The sequence below is a fragment of the Trichechus manatus genome, unplaced genomic scaffold (assembly GCF_000243295.1).
Source record: "Trichechus manatus latirostris isolate Lorelei unplaced genomic scaffold, TriManLat1.0 scaffold00054, whole genome shotgun sequence".
Classification (NCBI taxonomy): Eukaryota; Metazoa; Chordata; class Mammalia; order Sirenia; family Trichechidae; genus Trichechus; species Trichechus manatus.
Window position 1 is genome coordinate 5529401 of NW_004443990.1, and position 19405 is coordinate 5548805.

General features: G+C 51.1%; 1 protein-coding gene across 2 annotated transcripts in view; it reads right to left on the bottom strand.

The window, feature by feature from the left end:
• MSI2 (musashi RNA binding protein 2) overlaps positions 1–19405 on the bottom strand; it is a 496891-nt gene that overhangs the window by 57969 nt on the left and 419517 nt on the right. For both annotated transcript variants that reach the window (XM_023732734.1, XM_004377894.3), the window contains exon 11: positions 11825–11887. In XM_023732734.1, the coding sequence (XP_023588502.1) occupies positions 11825–11887 (63 nt within the window). The remainder of the gene's footprint in view (positions 1–11824; positions 11888–19405) is intronic.

A 19405-nucleotide genomic window follows, 5' to 3' on the forward strand; every position in this document is an offset into this window, starting at 1 on the left:
GGGGGAGGCGGCGGCATTGAAATTGGGTCTACCTCAGTTGAAGATGGCTCAGGCCCAGGCAACATTTCATTCTGTCAGTTACACATAAGACTGCCATGAGCTGGAGCTGGCTTGATGGCAACTAACAACCACTATCATCTCAGTTGAAGGTATACAGACTATTTTGTGCACCTGGAGCTGAACAATCAAGACCAGAAAAGTCAAACAACTTGGCCAAGGATACACAGCAAAAGTAGTCTAGCAGTCTCCACCAACACAGTCGTATTTTCTAGTTTTGTTGCTGTAGTCTGGTTTTGTTGAAAATGCCTAGAGTCTTTTGCCTGGGTCAGTGCCTAAATGACCCCTGAGTCCAGGGCATCCTGGGTCCTGTGAGTGTTTGCAATGCCGAGACCCTCTTCCCCCTCAGGCCCGGAAACCCAAGCCTCTCCAGGTTCAGTCAGAAATAACTTCCAGAAAAGACTGGGGAAAGCGGCGTGGGCAGCCTTTTTCTCTCCCTGCGGCCTCTACCACAGGCACACAGGTTTGCATTGTTTACCACAGACCTGGACAAACCATTTTATTAATATTAATAAGTAACCAGGAACAAAGGGCCGGTTTATTTTTAGCTTTCTCTAATTGCGTAGTAATTACTCATCTACAAAACAAATGAGCCCTGCTCGCAGTTGCCATGGTACCGAGAGGCCATCCTCCCTGCCAGATGATTGGCTGAGAACTCGCCGCTCCCCGGTTGTGGCCCCGCCCCTAACCCAGCCATTGGCTCAAAGCAAAGCCCCAGCAACTGGGCGGCCAATCTCCTTTCAGCCCTAGGGCGGGGTTGTGCTTCCCAGCGACCTTCCAGATTCAATCCTCACAGCCCCATAGAAAGCGCTGTTGACTCACTCCAATGGAGTTCGTCTGTCTTTCCCATAGAAACTCTCCCTTGCTCCACCCGCCTAGTTTCTTTTGGGCTGTGGCTAACTTCCTTCAGTTTTGTTTTAGCTAAAGGTTCCCTTCAAATAACTACCTTCAGGCTGGCTCCCTCTCTTACCTAACGGCCCCTCCTCTGGGCCTCCTTTGTCTGACATTGGTCCGAATGGATTCAGAGACCAGAAGACACACCAGAAATGTCAGCCAAAGCCAGACAGGACCATGACGTGAAGTCTGCAACAGCAGAAGCAGGTGCAAAAATACATATAATGCCTCCTGAGGCTTGTAGTAAATGATTTTGGGTTATCTCCTCCCTCAAGGATGTGGGGAATTGAGCTAATAGCAGCTGTGGTTTTTTGTGGAGTGTAATGTTTTAAAGATGAAGAGCCTTGCTCAGGCATCACTAGGCTAGTATGATGAAGCATCCACTACTGATAGTGCAGATTCTGATGAGAAAGACTTCAGGCAACCTACATATCCTCTTCTGAGCCCCAGTTTTTAAATCTTTAAAATGGGAATGATAATGCCCATTTCATAAGGTTGCTGTGAGAGTTAAGTGGGATAAAGGATGTGGGCTTAGACCAGTACTTGGCTCATATTAAGCAATAAATGTTAGCTATTATTATTAATGAAGTCCCCGGGTGGAAACCCTGGTTGCATAGTGGTTAAACTCTACAATTGCTAACCAAAAAGTTGAATCCACCAGGCGCTTCTTGGAAACCCTATGGGGGCAGTTCCACTCTGTTCTATAGGGTCACTATGAGTCAGAATTGACTCAACGGCAATGAGGTTTTTTTTTTTTTTTAATTATTATTATTAATGTATTACTATTATCACTACTTTATTAAAGTTGGCTGGGAAGTGTCTCTAGCATTCTGTCAACCTCTTGCAAGATATCCTTTCCTTAAGGGACCTCCCAGGTAGATCTGAATTTGGAGATGTGGCTGGAACCCTCCTATCCATGCCATGGAGTAGCTTTCATGGTGGCCCTCTCATCCTCTGGCAGATTGATTTCCAACAGCCAGTCAGCTGTCCAAAAGCATTATTTGCCTGCCTCCTGTTCGCAGAGTCCCATGCTGGAAAGGGGAGACCTTTTAATTAATAAGTATCCACAAACAACCAAACCAAATCCATGGCTGTCCAGTCGATTTTGACTCATAGCGACCCTACAGGACAAGACAGAACTGCCCCATAGGGTTTCCAAGGAGCATCTGGTGAATTCGAACTGCTGACCTTTTGGTTAGCAGCCGTAGCTCTTAACCACTACACCACCAGGGTTTCCAACCAGGAACAAAGGGCCCCTTTATTTTCTAGTTTTTGTAATTGTGTAGAAATTACTCATATATACAAAGAATGAGGACTAGGTTGACTTTGCCTCCTGGAAGACTGACAGTACATTTTTGTGGAAGGCAGGTGCCTCCCTGAGATACATGCAAAATGTCTCGCAATGACTCACAACCCCACCTTTCATTCAGGAGAACGGACCAGTCAGGAAGGGGACTGAAGACACAAGATGGTGCTGGACACGGGAGCCAAGGTGGGGATGCCCCAGGTAGGGTTAATCAGGTGTGGCTTCCTGGCAGGCTGGAGCCAGATTTTAACAGAGGGAGCAAAGACAAGGACAGAGGGAAAGGGACTAGTGGAAAGGATGGCGACAATGGCCACCAACGGCCCCAAGCTGAGAATGAATAGCAACTTGCTCGCAGAAGCAAAGGGGAGTCACAGGAAATTAAGGGGTAAAACTGAAGGAGAGAAGGTGGAGTCTGGTGATGGAAAGCCCTCCTGTGTCTGCCTTCATGCTCCCCTCCCCTTGCTCCAGATCACAAACTCAGCCCCAGACCAAAACAGGGGTCAGGCCGTACTCTGGGGGGCCACTGGCAGGATGATCTTGTCTAGATGTTTCTGTCCTTACTGAGCTCCACTGCCGTAAAGACTGTGAACCTTCCACCAATATGACTATATGGACGTGGCTTTCAAGGTCTCCCAGAATCTAGCCTATCTCTACCTCTTCAACCCTATACCTCCACCATTGGCCTGCTCGTTCCGTTGCTGAGCTTTTATCCAAGTTCTCTCCCCTGAAATATCTTCCCACCTCCTACTCTAAATCCTTCAAGGCCCAACTGATGTCTTGTCTCCTCCACTGAGCTTCTCTGCTTGCTGAGTGCTCTCTGACCCTGAAGGAATCTAGTCCTTATCAAAGACTAGCTCTTACTTATGTAGATTAATGTTGCGTACTACATTCTCCCAATAAGACTGGAAGCCTGTGGAAGAGGACCATGCCATGCAGTTCTTTGGCATCCCACCCCAGCCCTCAGCGTGATGCTGAACCCAGAGTTAGTGAGCTAATGGGTAAAAGTGAGGAGTCCCTGGGTGGTGCAAACGGTTAATGTGCTTGGTTGTTAACTGAAAGGTTGGTGGTTTGAGTCCACCCAGAGGTGCCTTGGAAGAAAGGCCTGGTGATCTACTTCCAAAAAATCAGCCACCAAAAACTCTATGGAGCACAGTTCTACTCTGACACACATGGAGTCACCATGAGTTAAGAGTTGACTTGATGCGACTGTGTTTTTCCGGGGGGTGGGGGATGGAGGGAGTAAGAGCGAGAGGCTCATAGCATCTCCCACTGGGCAGCTACGTATTTACATTTATTGAGCATGTGCAATGTACATGAGTTATTTGTACCTTGTCCCTCTGCCTCTAGCCCCTCCTCTCTAACTCACTCTTGACACTACTGTCAAGGCTTGTCTTACTTACAAATCTGATGTCACTTCCTGGTTTCAAAGGCTCCTGGTGCCCATGTGAATCCACCATCTTTAGCATGGCACCCAAGGCCCCGTGCTCAGCTCTGCCCAGTTCTCCAGCTTCCTCTGCTGCTGCTCTCCCATCACATTTTATTCTCCAGCCCGAATGAACTGTTGGCAGGACTTCAAATTTACTCTACTGTTCTGTGCTTCGGTGGCTTTGCACATGTTGTTCCCACGACCCCTTGGGAAGCTACTTGTCCTTTAAAAGTTGAGATATTCACTTCTCTGTGAAACCTTCCCTGACTTCCGTCCCTCCTCCGTGCTACTTCTGTGCATCGAACAGGCTTCTGCTACTGTGCTTGTCACATCATACTGCCGTTACTCATTAGGTTCCACACAAGGCTGGGAGGTCAAGGGCACAGATTGTACCTGGTATTCATCTATGACCTTCCAGGGCTGCAGTGGACACGGACATTCACTAGTTGACCACCTAGCATCATTCCCCCCTCCCCTCTTAATCAGCACCCAGGTTCTTCTTTGAGAATCTATCTTTACCCCACTGTGTAAAATCCATTCCACTTAGAGGGGGGATAGTCTCCCACCCTCAGTGACTGGTTCTTGTAACCAGGCCTTAGCCAAGCAGCACAAAGCTCTGGACTTTTGCTAGAATTCTGGATCCCATGACCCCCTCTTCATCCAGACAGGGAGTTATCGGGCTGGAAGCTGTTGCAGCCATTTTTGCCTCCATGAAGAAAACCAACATAAAGAAAATATTGAAATGAAGAGGGCAGAGCTAAGAGACTCACAGAAAAAGAGCTCTGAACAGACCATACATGAAGCATGCTCTTCTGTGGAGCCTCTAGTATGTGAGCCTGTAATATTAAGCCGTGCTGAGCTGGGTTTTTGATATAGCCAAAACCATCCTGATTCAAAGGCCTAGGACGCTGCCTGACACAAATAATAATAATTACCTTGTTATACTTAATAAATCTGCTGAATTAAACTCGGTGGCAGATGTGTCCCGAGCCCAGCTCTGAACTCTGCATCTGAATGCATGTGAGGTCTCCACCAGAGCCTGAGTCCCCGGCCAACACAGAGCTAGAACCTGGGGCTGCTTGGGCTCTCCCAACACATCCTTCCTTCCTGCTTGCGCCGTGTGTCCGGGCAGCAGAGGATTCCTTCACGAGCAAACTGGGCTCCCCCACGGGGTATGTGAGGAGGCCAAACCTGGGTTCAAGTCCAGGGCTCTTTGCCCTTGACCAAAGCCCTGCTCCCCAGGTAACCAGCTGTGTGACCGCAGGAAAGTCATGTAACCATTCTGCGGCCCAGCTCATTTAAAAATAAAACAAAAATCAAACATGTCAAACCAGGCCTAAAACTTCTGCCTTCCTACTTGCCTGCCTCATGGGGTAGCCAATAATCTACATGACAGTGTTTGAAATTTCAAAGCGCTGCAGAAGTATAATGAGCCATGATGCCCTGGTACATGCTCCTTTGATGATTTTCAACCATACATGGGTTCACAAGTGTTAGGGGGCTTCCTGGGCCCCACAGTGTCCCCACCCAGTCCAGCATACAAGGGGGAGGTCTCTCTACCCAGTTGTCTTTTGTGGTCTACCTGCTCTTCCAGGACGACCCAGGGCACCCCCACACTTCCCACTCCTACTGCACATGGCTGGGCCTGGGCTCCTGAGCCAGTACCAGAGGAAGGCCAAGCAGTCAGGGGCAGGCCAGGATATGTCACCCACTGCAGAGAATTCCACTGACTTAAAAGACCATTAACACCTCCCCACTCCACTCACTTTAGGATTAACTTATACTTAAATCTCGGCTTCAAGGCTAGTCACTAATTGCACTAGAGTTGATTTATCAAGTACACAGTACTTCTATTACAGAATTGATTCGAGCTGATGTATTTTATCCTCAACAGGGCTGGTCCGAAAGCCCTTGGAAAATGAATGAAGCTGAGGTCAACGGCAGGCAACTCCACGCATTATTATAAACTCACTCGGGTGACTGAAACCCATGTGAGGCTCTTTGTGGTGGAAGTCCTGGCTCTCCCAGAAATGAAAAATTTAACGACAAACTGGAAAACAGGGTGTCCATGCCCAGAACACAAGGCAGTGGACTGAGAGATGTGTGCTCATGGAAGATCCTTCCAGTAAGTCTGGCTGGTTGCAGCAGCTGCTTTTAACGGGTCCCAGATTTGCTCACTGTGCTCACTTTAGTCCGTGACTACAGATGTGCCGTAATCCTCCTGGAGGGTATCCCCATGACCCTGCCCACAGATGACCCAGGCTTGGGGTCACAGCCCCACGGGATGCTTGCTGCTGGCCCACGGGAGGCTGGGAGGTAGTAGGGAGTAGGCACAGCTGTAGCCTTCCCCCTCCCTGGACAACGGATCCTGCTGACGGAGGCCCAGGAAAGCTACCTTCAGAAACAAAGGCCAGCACATTGATCCATCTTCCCTTTTTGAATGAAGCTGACAGTGGTCATTTTCAGGCCAGAAAGCAATGCATTGTGGTAAACGGGCTTTCAGGGGTGAACACAGATTCTCAGGCCATTGAAGGCCAGAAGTGTGATCTGCCCTTATATTCTTTGGTGCCTGGTACAAAGCAAATCCTCCATAAATGCTTGTTGAAAAGACCACGTGGGAACCCTAAAGCTTATGCCACAACTGACCCAAATAGCTCCAGGTCCCCTCCAGCAGCTGGACACCACCTTTTACCCTCCTAACACAGCCCCTAACACAGCTGAGCTGGAGGCTGGCAATGTGGCCACGGAAAATACCTTGAAGCACAGTGGGCAGGGCGTGCTGCTGCCTGAGGTCTGTTCTCCTCCTCAAATAGTTTCTCTTCTGGCTCAAGTGAAATGACATATCTTCTCCCTCGATCTGAATTTTACTTTTGCTCACTGCACCTATGGCAACTGGCATTCTTAGGAATTCATTTTCCTAGCGGAACCAGACCCAGGATATAGGCTAGTGGGAGGGGATTTCCTCCGCTCTCTGCCTTCTGTCCACCTCTTCCACCCCAGCCTAGGGTCAATGTGCAGATTCAGCAGTCTGACAGTTCCAGGCACTTCCCTTGGCCACTCCTCCACCCCAAACCGGAGGGAGGGCTCCTCCAGATGTCTCTTCTGGGCCCCAGTGCCCTCATTCTGTTCGGACCGACTGAACTTGGCTAAGATTCAGTCCTGGTGTACCCCCACGGTGCTGTGGTCCAGCAGTAAAGCTTCTCTCTGTTGAGGTACCATTTTGCTCCGCACTCATTTGGGGCCTTTATGGACTCTGTGACCTTTTCCTGGGCTCTGTTTCCCATAGTAGGTAACCTATACCCTGAAGGTTCAGATCACTCGTCTCCTCCAGCAGCTCACGTTGGGTCAGAGAGCCACCAACCACCTGACTACTTAAAGAGCAGGCTAAGGAGGCAATACCATCCCACCTGACATCAACCTTAAAGATGAGAGATATCTTCAAATGCTCTAAGCAGCCTCCGGCACTCCCTCATGGCTTATTGCCGTGAATGTAGGGAAGGTAGTCTGTCCAAAGACGAATGACTGACCACACATGCCTCTGAGCTGAGGGCAGAGGCTGAGGGACCACTCCTCTCCTGCCCTCAGAAGCCTGCCTTCCTGGGGAGATGAAGGAAAGCTGTGGCCTCCTCTTTGGATACTGTAGACACATTTCCTCTCCTCTCCCCAGGAAGCAGTGCCAGTGATCTCCAGACCAGGAATTTCACCATGCTCACCCTGCTCACCCCATGCCCTTGGGGAGCTCTTCTAAAAGCTTCTCCTTTTCCTTCACCAGCCATAGGAACAAACGCCAGCATTCAGTAGGGTCAAAGGCATTCCCTGTCTACAGACTGAGGACCTTAGGATCTTGGTCCCTTTCTCCACCATGTCTCACACCTCTCCTCCACCCCAAGGAATGGACTGTAAAGACAGGGCTTCCACGTGGACCTGTGAGCTGACAAAGGACTTAAGGAGGAGAGGGGCTTGGAGGAGCCATGCTGCTAGGTCTTAAGAAATAAGGAAAGATCCGCTCTGTTCAGGAATAATATGAGGAAGACAAGAACAAGGAAGAACTCTAAGCCTCCTTCCAACCCTGGTTCTGTTCTCTTTCACGTTGGGCACTGTCAACAGAGATCTCAGCTGGTGAAGCTAGAGCTGAGGGTGGTGACCCAGTTCTGGCCTGGGGGAGCAGGGAGTGTGAGAGGAGGTGGTGGTGACTGATGGCGAGAACATGGATCCAAGCCCCTTGGCAACATTGAAAACATGGAGTCCCTTCTCTTCCTGGCCCCCCCACGCTATCCTCCAGACAGCCATGCCGAGCCGTCGGAGCCCCTGTAATATCAACTCAACAATGCATGTTCTACAACTACAGCTACAGCTACCGGTACATCTACTACAGTGCATGCATTTAGTTCAGTCCCACAGATACATACAATCTAAGAACAGGCAGGGGAGGTGTGAAATGTTTTACTGGACAACAGGTGTTTTGGAGTTGTAACTAATAATAAAAAAAAAAAATAATCGAAAACGAAAGTGTACAAAAAAAGACATTTCTCGAGAGTTGGATATGAGTTTGTTTCTTGAACTGTTTCATCTGAACAAGCAAAAACATGCAAACCAGCTGGTACTAACAGGAAGCTGGACACTGAGAGAGGATTAATAGGTGTGGACAAACCTTCCCGCTGAGCGTGCTCGGAAGAGTGTTTGAGAGGAGGTGTGCAGATCCTAGTGTAAGAGAGGCGGGAAAGTATGCCTCAGAGACACTCTCACCGCAGCCCCAACCAAGCAAGAGAAAAGACAACAGAAACATAACTGCTCACACTCACCGCCACCATCAGGGAGCTCACGTTACTAGACAGGAATAAAGCTGGCAAGTATAAAGTACAGTAAGGGGTCCTGGCTGGGGCCGGAGATGGGGCTGGGGAGCGGCAGGGGGCTCCAAAGCTCTAAGATTGCTACACCAACCCACCTAGAATGTCACCCGGAAATCAAATAGCCTGCAAATTCAAACCACTTCCCTCACCTCGGGGGTGGTGGTGGTGGGGGCATCTGCCAAACTGGAGTTAGGTTTGGGTGAGACGTGATGGGGCTATTGGAGCTGAATGAACACGATCAAAATAAACAAACTTCTAGACAGAGCACAAGAAAAGATGGCATTTCAAACTACCAGGTGAAGGTAAATGAAAAGTGACCACTGATAGTGAAGTTATCTAGGAGTCGGCAGGGACCTCCCCTGGTGGGGTCACCTGAGCCCTGCTCACCTCGGGTCATGGCTGGATTAGGAAAGGGTGGGCAGGCTGGCCTGGAAGAGTTGGCCGAGGTGGGTGCTGAGCTCAAGGCCCCCCTAGACCCCCTACCCTGACACCAGAGCCCTGAAACATACACGTTGCCAACCTGAGCAGAACCGAAGCTGCTTCCCACCCCTGCCCTCAGCAGGCGCTTCCTACCTCAGGAAGCACTCCCAGTAAGTCATAATGGAAGCAAAATAAAACAGGTGGAGCTAGACAAAAATAAAAGACGAAAAAAGGGCCTTCCATAGGCTGCTGAACCCCTAAACCAAACCTGAGAGCCCCCGGGGGGTAGAGGCCACCCTGCGTCTCTTATTTTTTGGAATCACCTACTGGGTTTATCACGGTACAAGCCCAACGTAGGTACTCGGCTGACTCCTTGCACCGTGTGTCTCCCTCTGTAGGAAGGCAACTGAGCTCCTATTGGCCTCCAGTGAGGCCTCTGGGGAGCACCTTTATCCTCTGGAGAGGAACTGGGGTGGGTGGGGCAGAGTGGCAGGAGTTGGTAACGGTGGAACTGGGCAGCCGGCCCTCAGTGACCCTTCATGGGCTGCAAGGGCAGCTGGGCTGAGGCACAAATCCAAATGCGTCTGGCTGGCCCCTCTCACATACACGCCAAACAACTCTTGCCACAGAGGGGCCACTGTGACGGGTAAAGAATTGGCCAGCATCCCAGGCTCAAGAGTCCCCATCATTTTCTAGAGGCAGGGGACAGACCCTGTAGGCCAAAATGGGTTAAAAGAAAGAAAGGCAGAGGTCTTCCTTCCCCAACCATATAACCCTGTCAAGGTCCAAAGGTGGGGAGCTGTGGGGGCCTGGGTACCCGGTCTGCGAGGCAGGTGTCTTCCAGCCCCGGGGTGTTGTGACTGTGGGGGTCACAGTCTTGTCACTGCCTTGAGACCGACCCAGAGCCTCTGACCCCCAGGCAGCACTGGGGGGAGGTGGGGTGCCCTGTAGCTGCAGGACTGCTTCCTTCCCGAGCCTGCACCCTGGAGGTGGGCGCCTCGGAGATGAGAATTCGCCCCTTGCGCTAACCCCGGCTGGTGTGGGCAGGTGGTCTGGGGCATACTCCTGAATACAATTCACTAACAGTGCAGGGATGAGCATGGCTGACCTACAATGGCCTGAGGGAGGCTTCGCTCCGGATGGAAATGGCTGCAAATAAAGCACCACTGATTCTGAAAAAAAAAAAAATGTGTGGTTGGAAATGGGTCTGACCTTTGGTGGTTAGGAGTTAGAAAGGAGGGGACTCCCGCCTGTCTCTGGGGTCTGCGAGGGGGTGGGGGTGGCAGGAGGGGGCACCGAAGGTGGGGAGACTGCTCTCAGACTCGCCAAGAACCCCATGCTGCCCTTTAAACTTGCCATGACGTCCAGGAGAACCGGGGGAGGGGAGAGAGGCAGGGTTAATTTCGGGTTAAAGTTTAGTTTCATAATCCAAGTTATAAAGAGAAAGAAACTGGACGGAGAAAACAACCAACGACACTCAACAAGTCTCAAGATTTTTCTCTGTAGCCTTCCCCCCACCAGGCACAGGACCAAGGCTCATTGATAATGATTCCGAAAAAGCACTCAAGTTAAAAAACTAAACGGGACCGGGACCCATGAGGCAGCAGTGCCCCCGCCCCCACCCCCCGGGCCTGCAGGGACCAAGCGGCACTGGCCAGAGGGCGGTGGGGGGGCTTGGAGGCCGGAGGGAAGCCGAGAAACGGCACCCAGCTAGCTGGACCCTCCTGCCAGGCTGTCCCCTCAAGCTCTCTGGCAAGCTGCCCCTCAGCAGTCCCCTGATAATTCCCTGACACCCCCTTCAAATAAAACCCCAATAGCCGATTCGGGGAGGTGGATCCTTTGTAGCTCCAAGGCAGTGCCAGTTTGCATGGAACGGATTTTTACTGACGTTTTCTAATGGGCCTCGCTGTGCCAGTCTCTCATCACCATGGGTTAGGGTTTTCGGCATTTGCCCTCTGGGCTTTTTATGCCCCGTTTCCTGGTACCCTCACCAGCGGGTCCCCCCACCCCAGCTCATTACACTAAGCTCCTCCCTGGGTGCTCCAGTGCCCTGTCCACGGGGCGTAGGGAGAGCTGCAAACCATCACCGATGTTTCGGGAGGAGCAGAGGCCAGGCAGAGGCCCTGCTTGCCTGGGAAGGCAGAGGGCATTTGGGGGGAGAGAGACTAAAGGCCCCCCCTTGTGCCTGCGTCCTAGACATGCCCCAGCTCAGCCAGACCCCACAGTGCCCTCAAGAGTTTCCACACCTCCTACAAGTTCAGATGTGGAGACTGAAGGACTGGGCATCTGCCTGGGAGAGAAAGCCCCAATTCCCTTGGCAGCTGGAGGCCAGGAGCTTGGTGGTCTCTGCTCAGAGAGTTCTGGGGTGCAACTGGGGCTTGGGGGACAGCAGCTCAGCTCATTCACTGAGGTCAAAGGTTTGGCCAGGTCAACTCAGCCACCTGCCAGGTACAGGAGAGGGCCTGAGGGGGCTGGCTGCTCCGGGGCCCAGGGCCTGTGGGATGGGCTTTGGGCTTCCCTCTCGCCACCTCGAACCAACCTGGCTGGGTCAGAGGCCCAAGGAAGGGGGCCCTATGAACAAGGACAAGCCAAGGAGAGAAAGGACCCCAGGTGCCCAGAAGCTGGATATCCGGTGAAGGGGAGATCCCGAGTCAAAAGGAAATTCCGTTTTCTTTTTTAAATGAGAGAACAATCATCCGTCTGCCTTTGGTTTGCAGCCCTGTGCTGACCCGCTAGGCGCTGCCCTAGGTGCCCCGGGCTGTGGTAAGAGTAGTGCTGGACAGATGCAGCCACACAGATCCGACAGGGCCTTTACCTTCCCCTGCACACTGGGGCATGCCTGGGAGCCGCCTGGCCCGTACACCTTCCTACCTGATCCTCTCGCCGCTGCCACTGCTGCCGCCGCCACTGGTCCGTAAGCCGCTGCTGGGAAGCCTGGGGGGAGAGAGAGGAGCCAGGGTCAAGGTGCCATCCTCTGAAGGACCAGGCCAGACCTGTCCCCCAGGCCACCCCCTGCCCCTCCACACAGAAGACAAGAGCAGGAAGGGAGTATCACAAGTCAGCTTTAAGGAGGGACACACATCAGTGGCTCTCAGGCTTCTGGAAGGCACAGCATCCTTAGGTGTGCTGGATTCCAACACCCTGGTCACTCTTGAAACTAGGTCTAGAAGGCACACAAAAACAATTCAAGACTGCCAGGAGGAGCCTTCTCTCAAGAACTGCGGCCCAGCTCCTTGCTGACCCTGTGCTGACACGTGAGGATTCCCCAGGGGATGTCCAAGGCTGGGCCAGTCTGCTGCGCCCTGCAGGAGTCCCGTCTGAGTGATCAGACCTGAGCCACAGGCAGAAAGCATGTGAAATGGCTTCCTGACAAAGACGGGTACCCTGGCCAAGAGATGGCTCAACTCCAGCTGTTCTCCAAAGGCCCTGGAGGTTTCTTGGCCGTCTGAACTCCAGGCTTTGTCAAAACATCATGTCAAGAGCCCCAAGCCTAAGAGTGAAGCATTCTGGGGGTCCTGGGTCAATGTGTACACACAAAGCCAGCAACTGGGAGGGGGTAGGGGGCTGGGGGCGGGGTTTATGTGGGGTGAGCCCTGTGGCTTTGTTCTCTCTCCCCTGAGGCACAATTATGGGGATTTAGACCTGGCTCTTCTGCCTGAGTCCCACAGCCCAGATGAAGGCAGCTCTGGAGGGTCTGGAGTCCTTCTTGATCAAGGTTGTGCTGTCTAAGAAAGCACCAGGCAGCAAAGCTGTCCCGGCAATGGGATAGTCAGGAGAACAAGGAAGCCCAGTGAGGCTGCAGAGCGTCCAGATGGAGGAAGAGGTGCGTTGTCCCTTCCCCCCTTTTCTTGGCCACTAGCATGTGCACACACAGACACCCCTGCACACAGAGACAAGCACCCTCTGCTCTCGAGGCAGACACTTGGAGGCCTGACCCCAAGACCTATTCCCAATGACTGTAGTTTTAAATGATGTGCCAGAGCCAGCTGTAAACTCAAGAAACAGCCCCCAACACAGCTGCCCAACTTCAGCCATTGAGCCTTTCAAATGAGGAATTTCTACAGACAAGCGGGAGGAGAACATGAAGCATTGAAGGCAAGGTGCAGAGGAGGAAAGAAAGGAGAGAGAGACAGAGACAGCAAGACAGACGCAGAGAGAGAGAGCCCCAAGCCCCGAACAGAGCAAACCAGAAGCCCACTAAACTCTAAGACTATTGTCCTAGCTACACCAACTATTAGGGGAAAGAAGTTCAAAAGGTAACGAGCTACTCTAAAAAGGTCAGGCTAAGCTACTTAAAATGCCAATGAAAAGAGACATACTTGCATTTAAATATGGTAATAGGGCTGTTGAAGGGGGAAAAAAAAAGATCCAGGTGAAATCAATGTACAGGTTGTCCCTGGCTGTGGGACTTTTTCTTCCCGCTCCCATGAAGCCATTCCCTTCCCCCAGGGGGCAGCAGTGAGTCCTGAAGTAGACCAAAGGAAGGGACCCCACCACCAAGTCCTTGCCCTGTTTCTTCCAGGCAGGCTCTAGGTTTCTGAAGATGTGGGTGCTGGCTGAATTGGCTGAAGAAAATAAGGAAGAAGTACAGTTATTTCTCACTGTCCCAGCCCTCAGCACACCTGGTCTCCCCTCTCCAGGCACAAAGCTCAGGAGATATTTGAGGAAGGAGGAAGGGGGGTGGGGGAAGAAGGAAGGCCAAGTTATTCTTCTGCACTCTGTTGTTATTGTTAGGTGCTGCTGAGTTGGTTCCAACTCATAGCTACCCTATGTACAACAGAATAAAACACTGCCCATGTGCCGATCCATCTTGTTGGAGGGTCTTCCTCTTTTTTGCAGACCCTCTACTTTACCAAGCACGATGTCCTTCTCCAGGGACTGGTCCCTCCTGACAACATGTCCAAAGTATGTGAGATGAAGTCTTGCCATCCTCCCTTCTAAGCAGCATTCTGGCTGTACTTCTTCCAAGACAGGTTTGTTCGTTCTTCTGGTAGTCCATGGTGTATTCAATATTCTTCACCAAGACTAATTAAAGCACATCAATTCTTCTTTGGTCCTCCTTATTCATCGTCCAGCTTTCACATGCATATGAGGCAACTGAAAACGCCACGGCTTGGATCAGGTGCACCTTAGTCCTCAAAGTGACATCTTTGCTTTTTAACACTTCAAAGAGGTCTTCTGCAGATATGTGCCCAATGCAGTATGTCATTTGAGTTCTCTTTTTTAAATTGTGCTTTAGATAAAGGTTTACACAGCAAATTAGTTTCTCATTAAACAATTTATACACATATTGTTTTCTGACATTGGTTGCCAGCCTCGCGACATATCAACATTCTCCCCTTCTCGACCTCGGGTTTCCCATTTCCATTCATCCAGCTTTCCTGTCCCCTCCTGCCTTCTCGTCCTTGCCCCTGGGCTGGTGTGCCCATTTAGTCTCACATATGTGGTTGAGCTACATGTATTATTGTTTGTTTTACGGGCTTGTCTAATCTTTGGCTGAAGGGTGAACCTCGGAGTGACTTTACTACTGAGTTATAAGGGTGTCCAGGGGTGTCATTTGATTTCTTGACTGCTGCTTCCATGGGCGTTGATTGATGATCCAAGTAAAATGAAATCCTTGACTTCAATCTTTTCCATGATTTTGCTTACTGGTCCAGTTGTGAAGATTTTTGTCTTCTTTATGTTGAGGTGTAATCCTTTGATCTTCATAGTAAGCGCTTCATGTCCTCTTCCCTTTCAGCAAGCAAGGTTGTGTCATCTGCATATTGCCGGCTGTTAATGAGTCTTCCTTCAATCCTGATGCTGCGTTCTTCTTCATATAGTCCAGCTACTTGGATTATTTGCTCATCATACAAATTGAATAAATATGGCAAAAGGATACAACCCTAATGCACACTTTTTCTGATTTTAAACCATGCAGCATCCTCTTATTCTGATCGAACGACTGCCTCTCGGTCCACGTACAGGTTCCTCATGAGGTCCATGTACAGGTTCCTCATGAGGACAATTAAGTGTTCTGGAATTCCCATTCTTTTCAATGTTATCCATAATTTGTTATGATCCACACAGTCAAATGTCTTTGCACAGCCAATAAAATACAGGTAAACATCTTTGTGGTAGTCTCTACTTTCAGCCAAAATCCATCTGACATCAGCAGTGATATCCCTCATTGCACATCCTCTTCTGAATCTGGCTTGAATTTCTGGCAGTTCCCTGTTGTTTCTGAGACAGTTGAGAGCCCTAGTGGTGCAGTGGTTAAAGTGCTTTGCTGCTACCCAAAAGGTCTGTGGTTCAAACCCACCAATCCACCAGCCGCTCCACAGGAGAAAGATGTGGCAGTCTGCTTCCATAAAGATTTACAGCCTAGGAAACCCTATGGGGCAGTTCTACTCTGTCCTATAGGTTTGCTACGAGTCGGAATTGACTTGACGGAAATGGGTGCACTCTCTTACCAGGTACTTAAAACAGGTTTCCTTGGAAACGTGGAAAGGGGGTGGTGATGGGGGAGAGGGTGACAGAACTGAGGAAGGGGAATTTAGTCAACAAAAAGGTTTGTTAACAAAACGTCTTTTTTCTGGAGTTGGGCAAAAAGTCTGAGAGAAAGGGGAAGGAACAAAAAAACTTATCCAAGAAAGGAAATCCATTATCCTTAATCTCAGATAAAGGCTTCTGCTGGAGGCTGGGCATCAGACGCTGCTGAGGGCTGGAATTTAATCTCAACCATCACAATGGAGGATAAGCTGGAGTGACAGGTATGAGGGGAGGGGACCAGGAGGATGAGGACCACACATCTGCCCCTTACAAAGGGGATCCGGTCACCAGCCCTCACAGCAGAGGCCCCCCTTAAAACTGCCAATTGTGCCCCTTCCTCTGAGACATCAGGGCCACTGGCTCCAACGACCCCACCTAGCCTCCTCCTACATGTCTCCAGAACACTTGGACATCTGGAGGGAGGGGATGGTGCTGCACCACCCTGACCCTGACCCGGTGATTCCTGATTCCTGACCCTGACCCAGTGATTCCTGATTCCTGACCCTGAGCTCCTCCTGGCTGCTCCCCAGCTCCCTGCCACCCCCTTCTGTCCCGCCAGGCCTTCCAGCCCTACTGGTCACCCAAGTATGTTCTCCTAGTGATCTGGCAGCTAGGCCCTAAGGCTCGGCTTCCCAGGGCCAGGGACTCTTCTTGGTGGCTGGGTTTGTGGGACGGGCAAGCACGAATTCAGGAGAGGGGTATAGGTTGGGTTACCCCAACTGGAGGCTGTCAGAGGACAAAGAATCCTAGCTGTGGCTTAAAGGTGTCCTGTGTCCAGATAGACCCTTCACCAGTATGGAAGGAGGGGCCTAAGGTCAGGAGGCCCAGCACTTGGAGCCTGGCGGAAATCACCCCTCCCAGGGCTGGGCCTGGAAGGGCTGGGCCAGGCAGGGAGAAACCTCGCAGATTCATCTTGTGGTCCTGTTTTCAGCATTTATCCGCAGACTCAGGGGAGGCTGGGGGTCCCTGTGGCAGCCTTCTTAGAATCTGGGTTACATCCCTGGGAACCTTCTCTCATTTTATTTTTGAAGGGAGAGGGGGTCTGGGCTGCCCAGGTGAGAAGGCAACTGCCCTGGCAGGGTATGAGGGGAGAATGCAAAGAATTCGGCAGAAGGCCTGGCAGAGCTTCTCATTGGGGGCTGAGGCCCAAACTCCCTGGTCCATGAGCACCTGCAGCCGCTCTAGCACCCACTGCCTAGTGTGGGAGATGAGCATCCACCCTTCTGCTGCCGGCATGTGGAGGAGGAGTCCCTTCTAAACACAGCTAGCTGTCTGGCCAGCACTCGGAGAAGGCAACGAGGTTCCTCCTTGTGAGGCAGTTTAGCACAAAAGCTAAGCACACAAACTCTGGAGCCTGTTTGGGTTCAAATCCTGCCTCAGCCACTTACTAGCTGCGTGACTCTAAGCAAACTGCTTAATCTCTCTGTGCCTCGATGTCCACATCTGCAAAGGGATGACAACACTAATGCTGGATGAATACATGCAAAGTGCTCAGAGGAATGCCTGACGGTGAATAAGCGTAAATGTGTGTTAGCTGTCATTATGCGGAGGCCTAGGAGGCCTCTGTCTAGCCATCGGCCTTGCCTTCAGGACAGGACTCTCCCTACACGAGGGTGTCCCGCTTTCTCCATGGTGAGCCACATGGTCCGACAGCTATAAGCACACAGGTGGCCTGAATTCCTTACTGATAACAGTGATCCCTAATCCTTCATAATGTGCCAACTTCATAATGCCCATTCAGTGGTATTAAACTGACGATGCTCCAAATTAGAACGTGCACTCTGTTCCGCTCTAACAACAACGACTGGACCAAGTGTGCTGGCATGGTCCTGGGGGCCTACGACCTCCAGATGCTTGCAGTAAATCTGCAGAAAGGAGACAACAAGGGTTGCTGATAAAATCTCAGAGGGCTTGACAGCTCTAGGTTGGATATTAGGAACTCAGCCGTCAGGAAGGTAGTATGTTCCTCCTGTTAGAGAATCTTACGTTTAAAACGAGGGTGCCTGGGTACAAAAGAATTAAGCACTGGTGCTGGAATTCCAGGCACGGGCAGCTGCCACACCTTGTACAAGCTGTCATTGTTTAGTGGGGTCAGAGCCAAAGACGCGTTCTCAGTAGTCTGAGGCTCCTCTGCCATTTGAGTGGGAAAACAGAAGGACCACAGGACTTGTCATCAAACACGGCTCAGCCCCGGCTGACCCCTGCCTTGCTGTGTGACCTGTGCATGGTGCTTCACTTCTCTGGGCCCTGAGTAACCCCTCTCTGCCGCAAGGAGATTAGGCCAGACGATCTCCAAAGCCCCTTCGCCGCTGGCCCTGCATGAGCTGGTCTTCTTGGTGTAAGAGGACGAGAAACCTAAGTCCCTCTATTACAGGAAGTTCCCTGCTTCCGGGGTCGGAGCTAACACAAACACAGGGTTAGTGACTCGTCCAAGTGAAAGCTAATACCATCCCACTGACAGTGACTAAGACATGCTTCTGAACTTTTTGGAGTTGTGATACTCTGTTGCTAATCAGGAGTGAATGGTGTTTTTGTGAATTATATGATACAACACCTAGTTGTTGTTGCTTTGGCAGCACAGACCAGCTTCTGCCTTACCTCAGCACAGCTGTTTGTATATACCCATCTTATTTCTCTTGCTGGGCAACAAACTTTAGGACGTGTCCCCTTAGGATCTAGCCCCACAGAAGACTCTCAACGAGCAACAGCTGACGGTGGTCAGGATGCCTTGGTGCAGTAGCTGAGAGCCAGGGCTGGGAGTGCCTGCTCTGGGCAAAATACAGCTGAAAGATGTGCCCACAGGCCCAGCAGCCTCTCCATTCCCAAGATCCTCCACCCCAGGGACGGCAAACTCAAATGCCCATAGAAGCCAGGCCAGGAGCATGAATGATCCCGTGGAACGGACCAGAGCTATGGCGAATGGGATTACCCCGTTCTGGTTCTAACACACTGGTTCTCAAGCCTGGCTGCTCATTGGAATTACCCGGAGAGGTTTAAAAAATGCTGATGCCTGGATCCCACCCCTAGACATTCTGATTTATTTGGTCTGAAGTGCAGCCTGCGAATCAGGACCTTTAAAAAGCTCCCCAAGTGATCCCAATTTGCAGCCAGGCTCGAGGACCTTGGGTCTAAAGGCATTCACATTTTAGAGAAGTTAAATTGCGGTCCACATTGGCACAATCTGTAACTCTGCTAACTCGAGGAAAGAAAGGTCCTCCTGAGAATATGTTGGTGAGTCTAATTCTTGTGATCAGTCCCTTTGAGATCCACTCCACTGATTAAATTCAGAGCAACGGTTCTCAACCTACCCCTGCCCTGGCCCTAGCCCTGACCAACCGAATCAGGCGGGACCCAGGTCTCTGGATCTTCAAGACACCAACGAACCAGATGCCCTTGAGTCGATTCTGACGCATGGTGACCCTGTGTGCTTCAGAGTAGAACTGTGCTCCATAGGGTTTTCAATGGCTGTGCCCTTTTGGAAGTAGATTACTAGACTTTTCTTTCAAGGTGCCTCTGGGTGGATTCGAACTGCCAGCCTTTCAGTTCACAGTCGAGTGCTTAACCACGGGTGCAACCCAGGGATTCTGATGTGCAGTGTGGGCAGAGAACCCTGATTTAGAGGAATCTCTGGGGGTCTCCTCCGTTTGTAGTAAACACTGAAAGGGCACCACCCCCTGTCCTGCCTGCTATGGAGAATTAGGTCATGAATCTTCTTTTGCCCGCTTTCCTTCCTGGTCAGAGGATGCTGGCCTAGGAGTACACAGCTGGGGGTGGCTCTGGCTCAGTCACTGCTTATTTCTGTCACCTTGGATGAGTCAGAGGCCCCTCTGTGCCTCTCTCAAAACGAGGAGATGAGAGGATTCCGAGGCTCCTTATGGCTCCACCAGGCTGTCATTTGGAAGGAATCTCTGTAATGTGCAT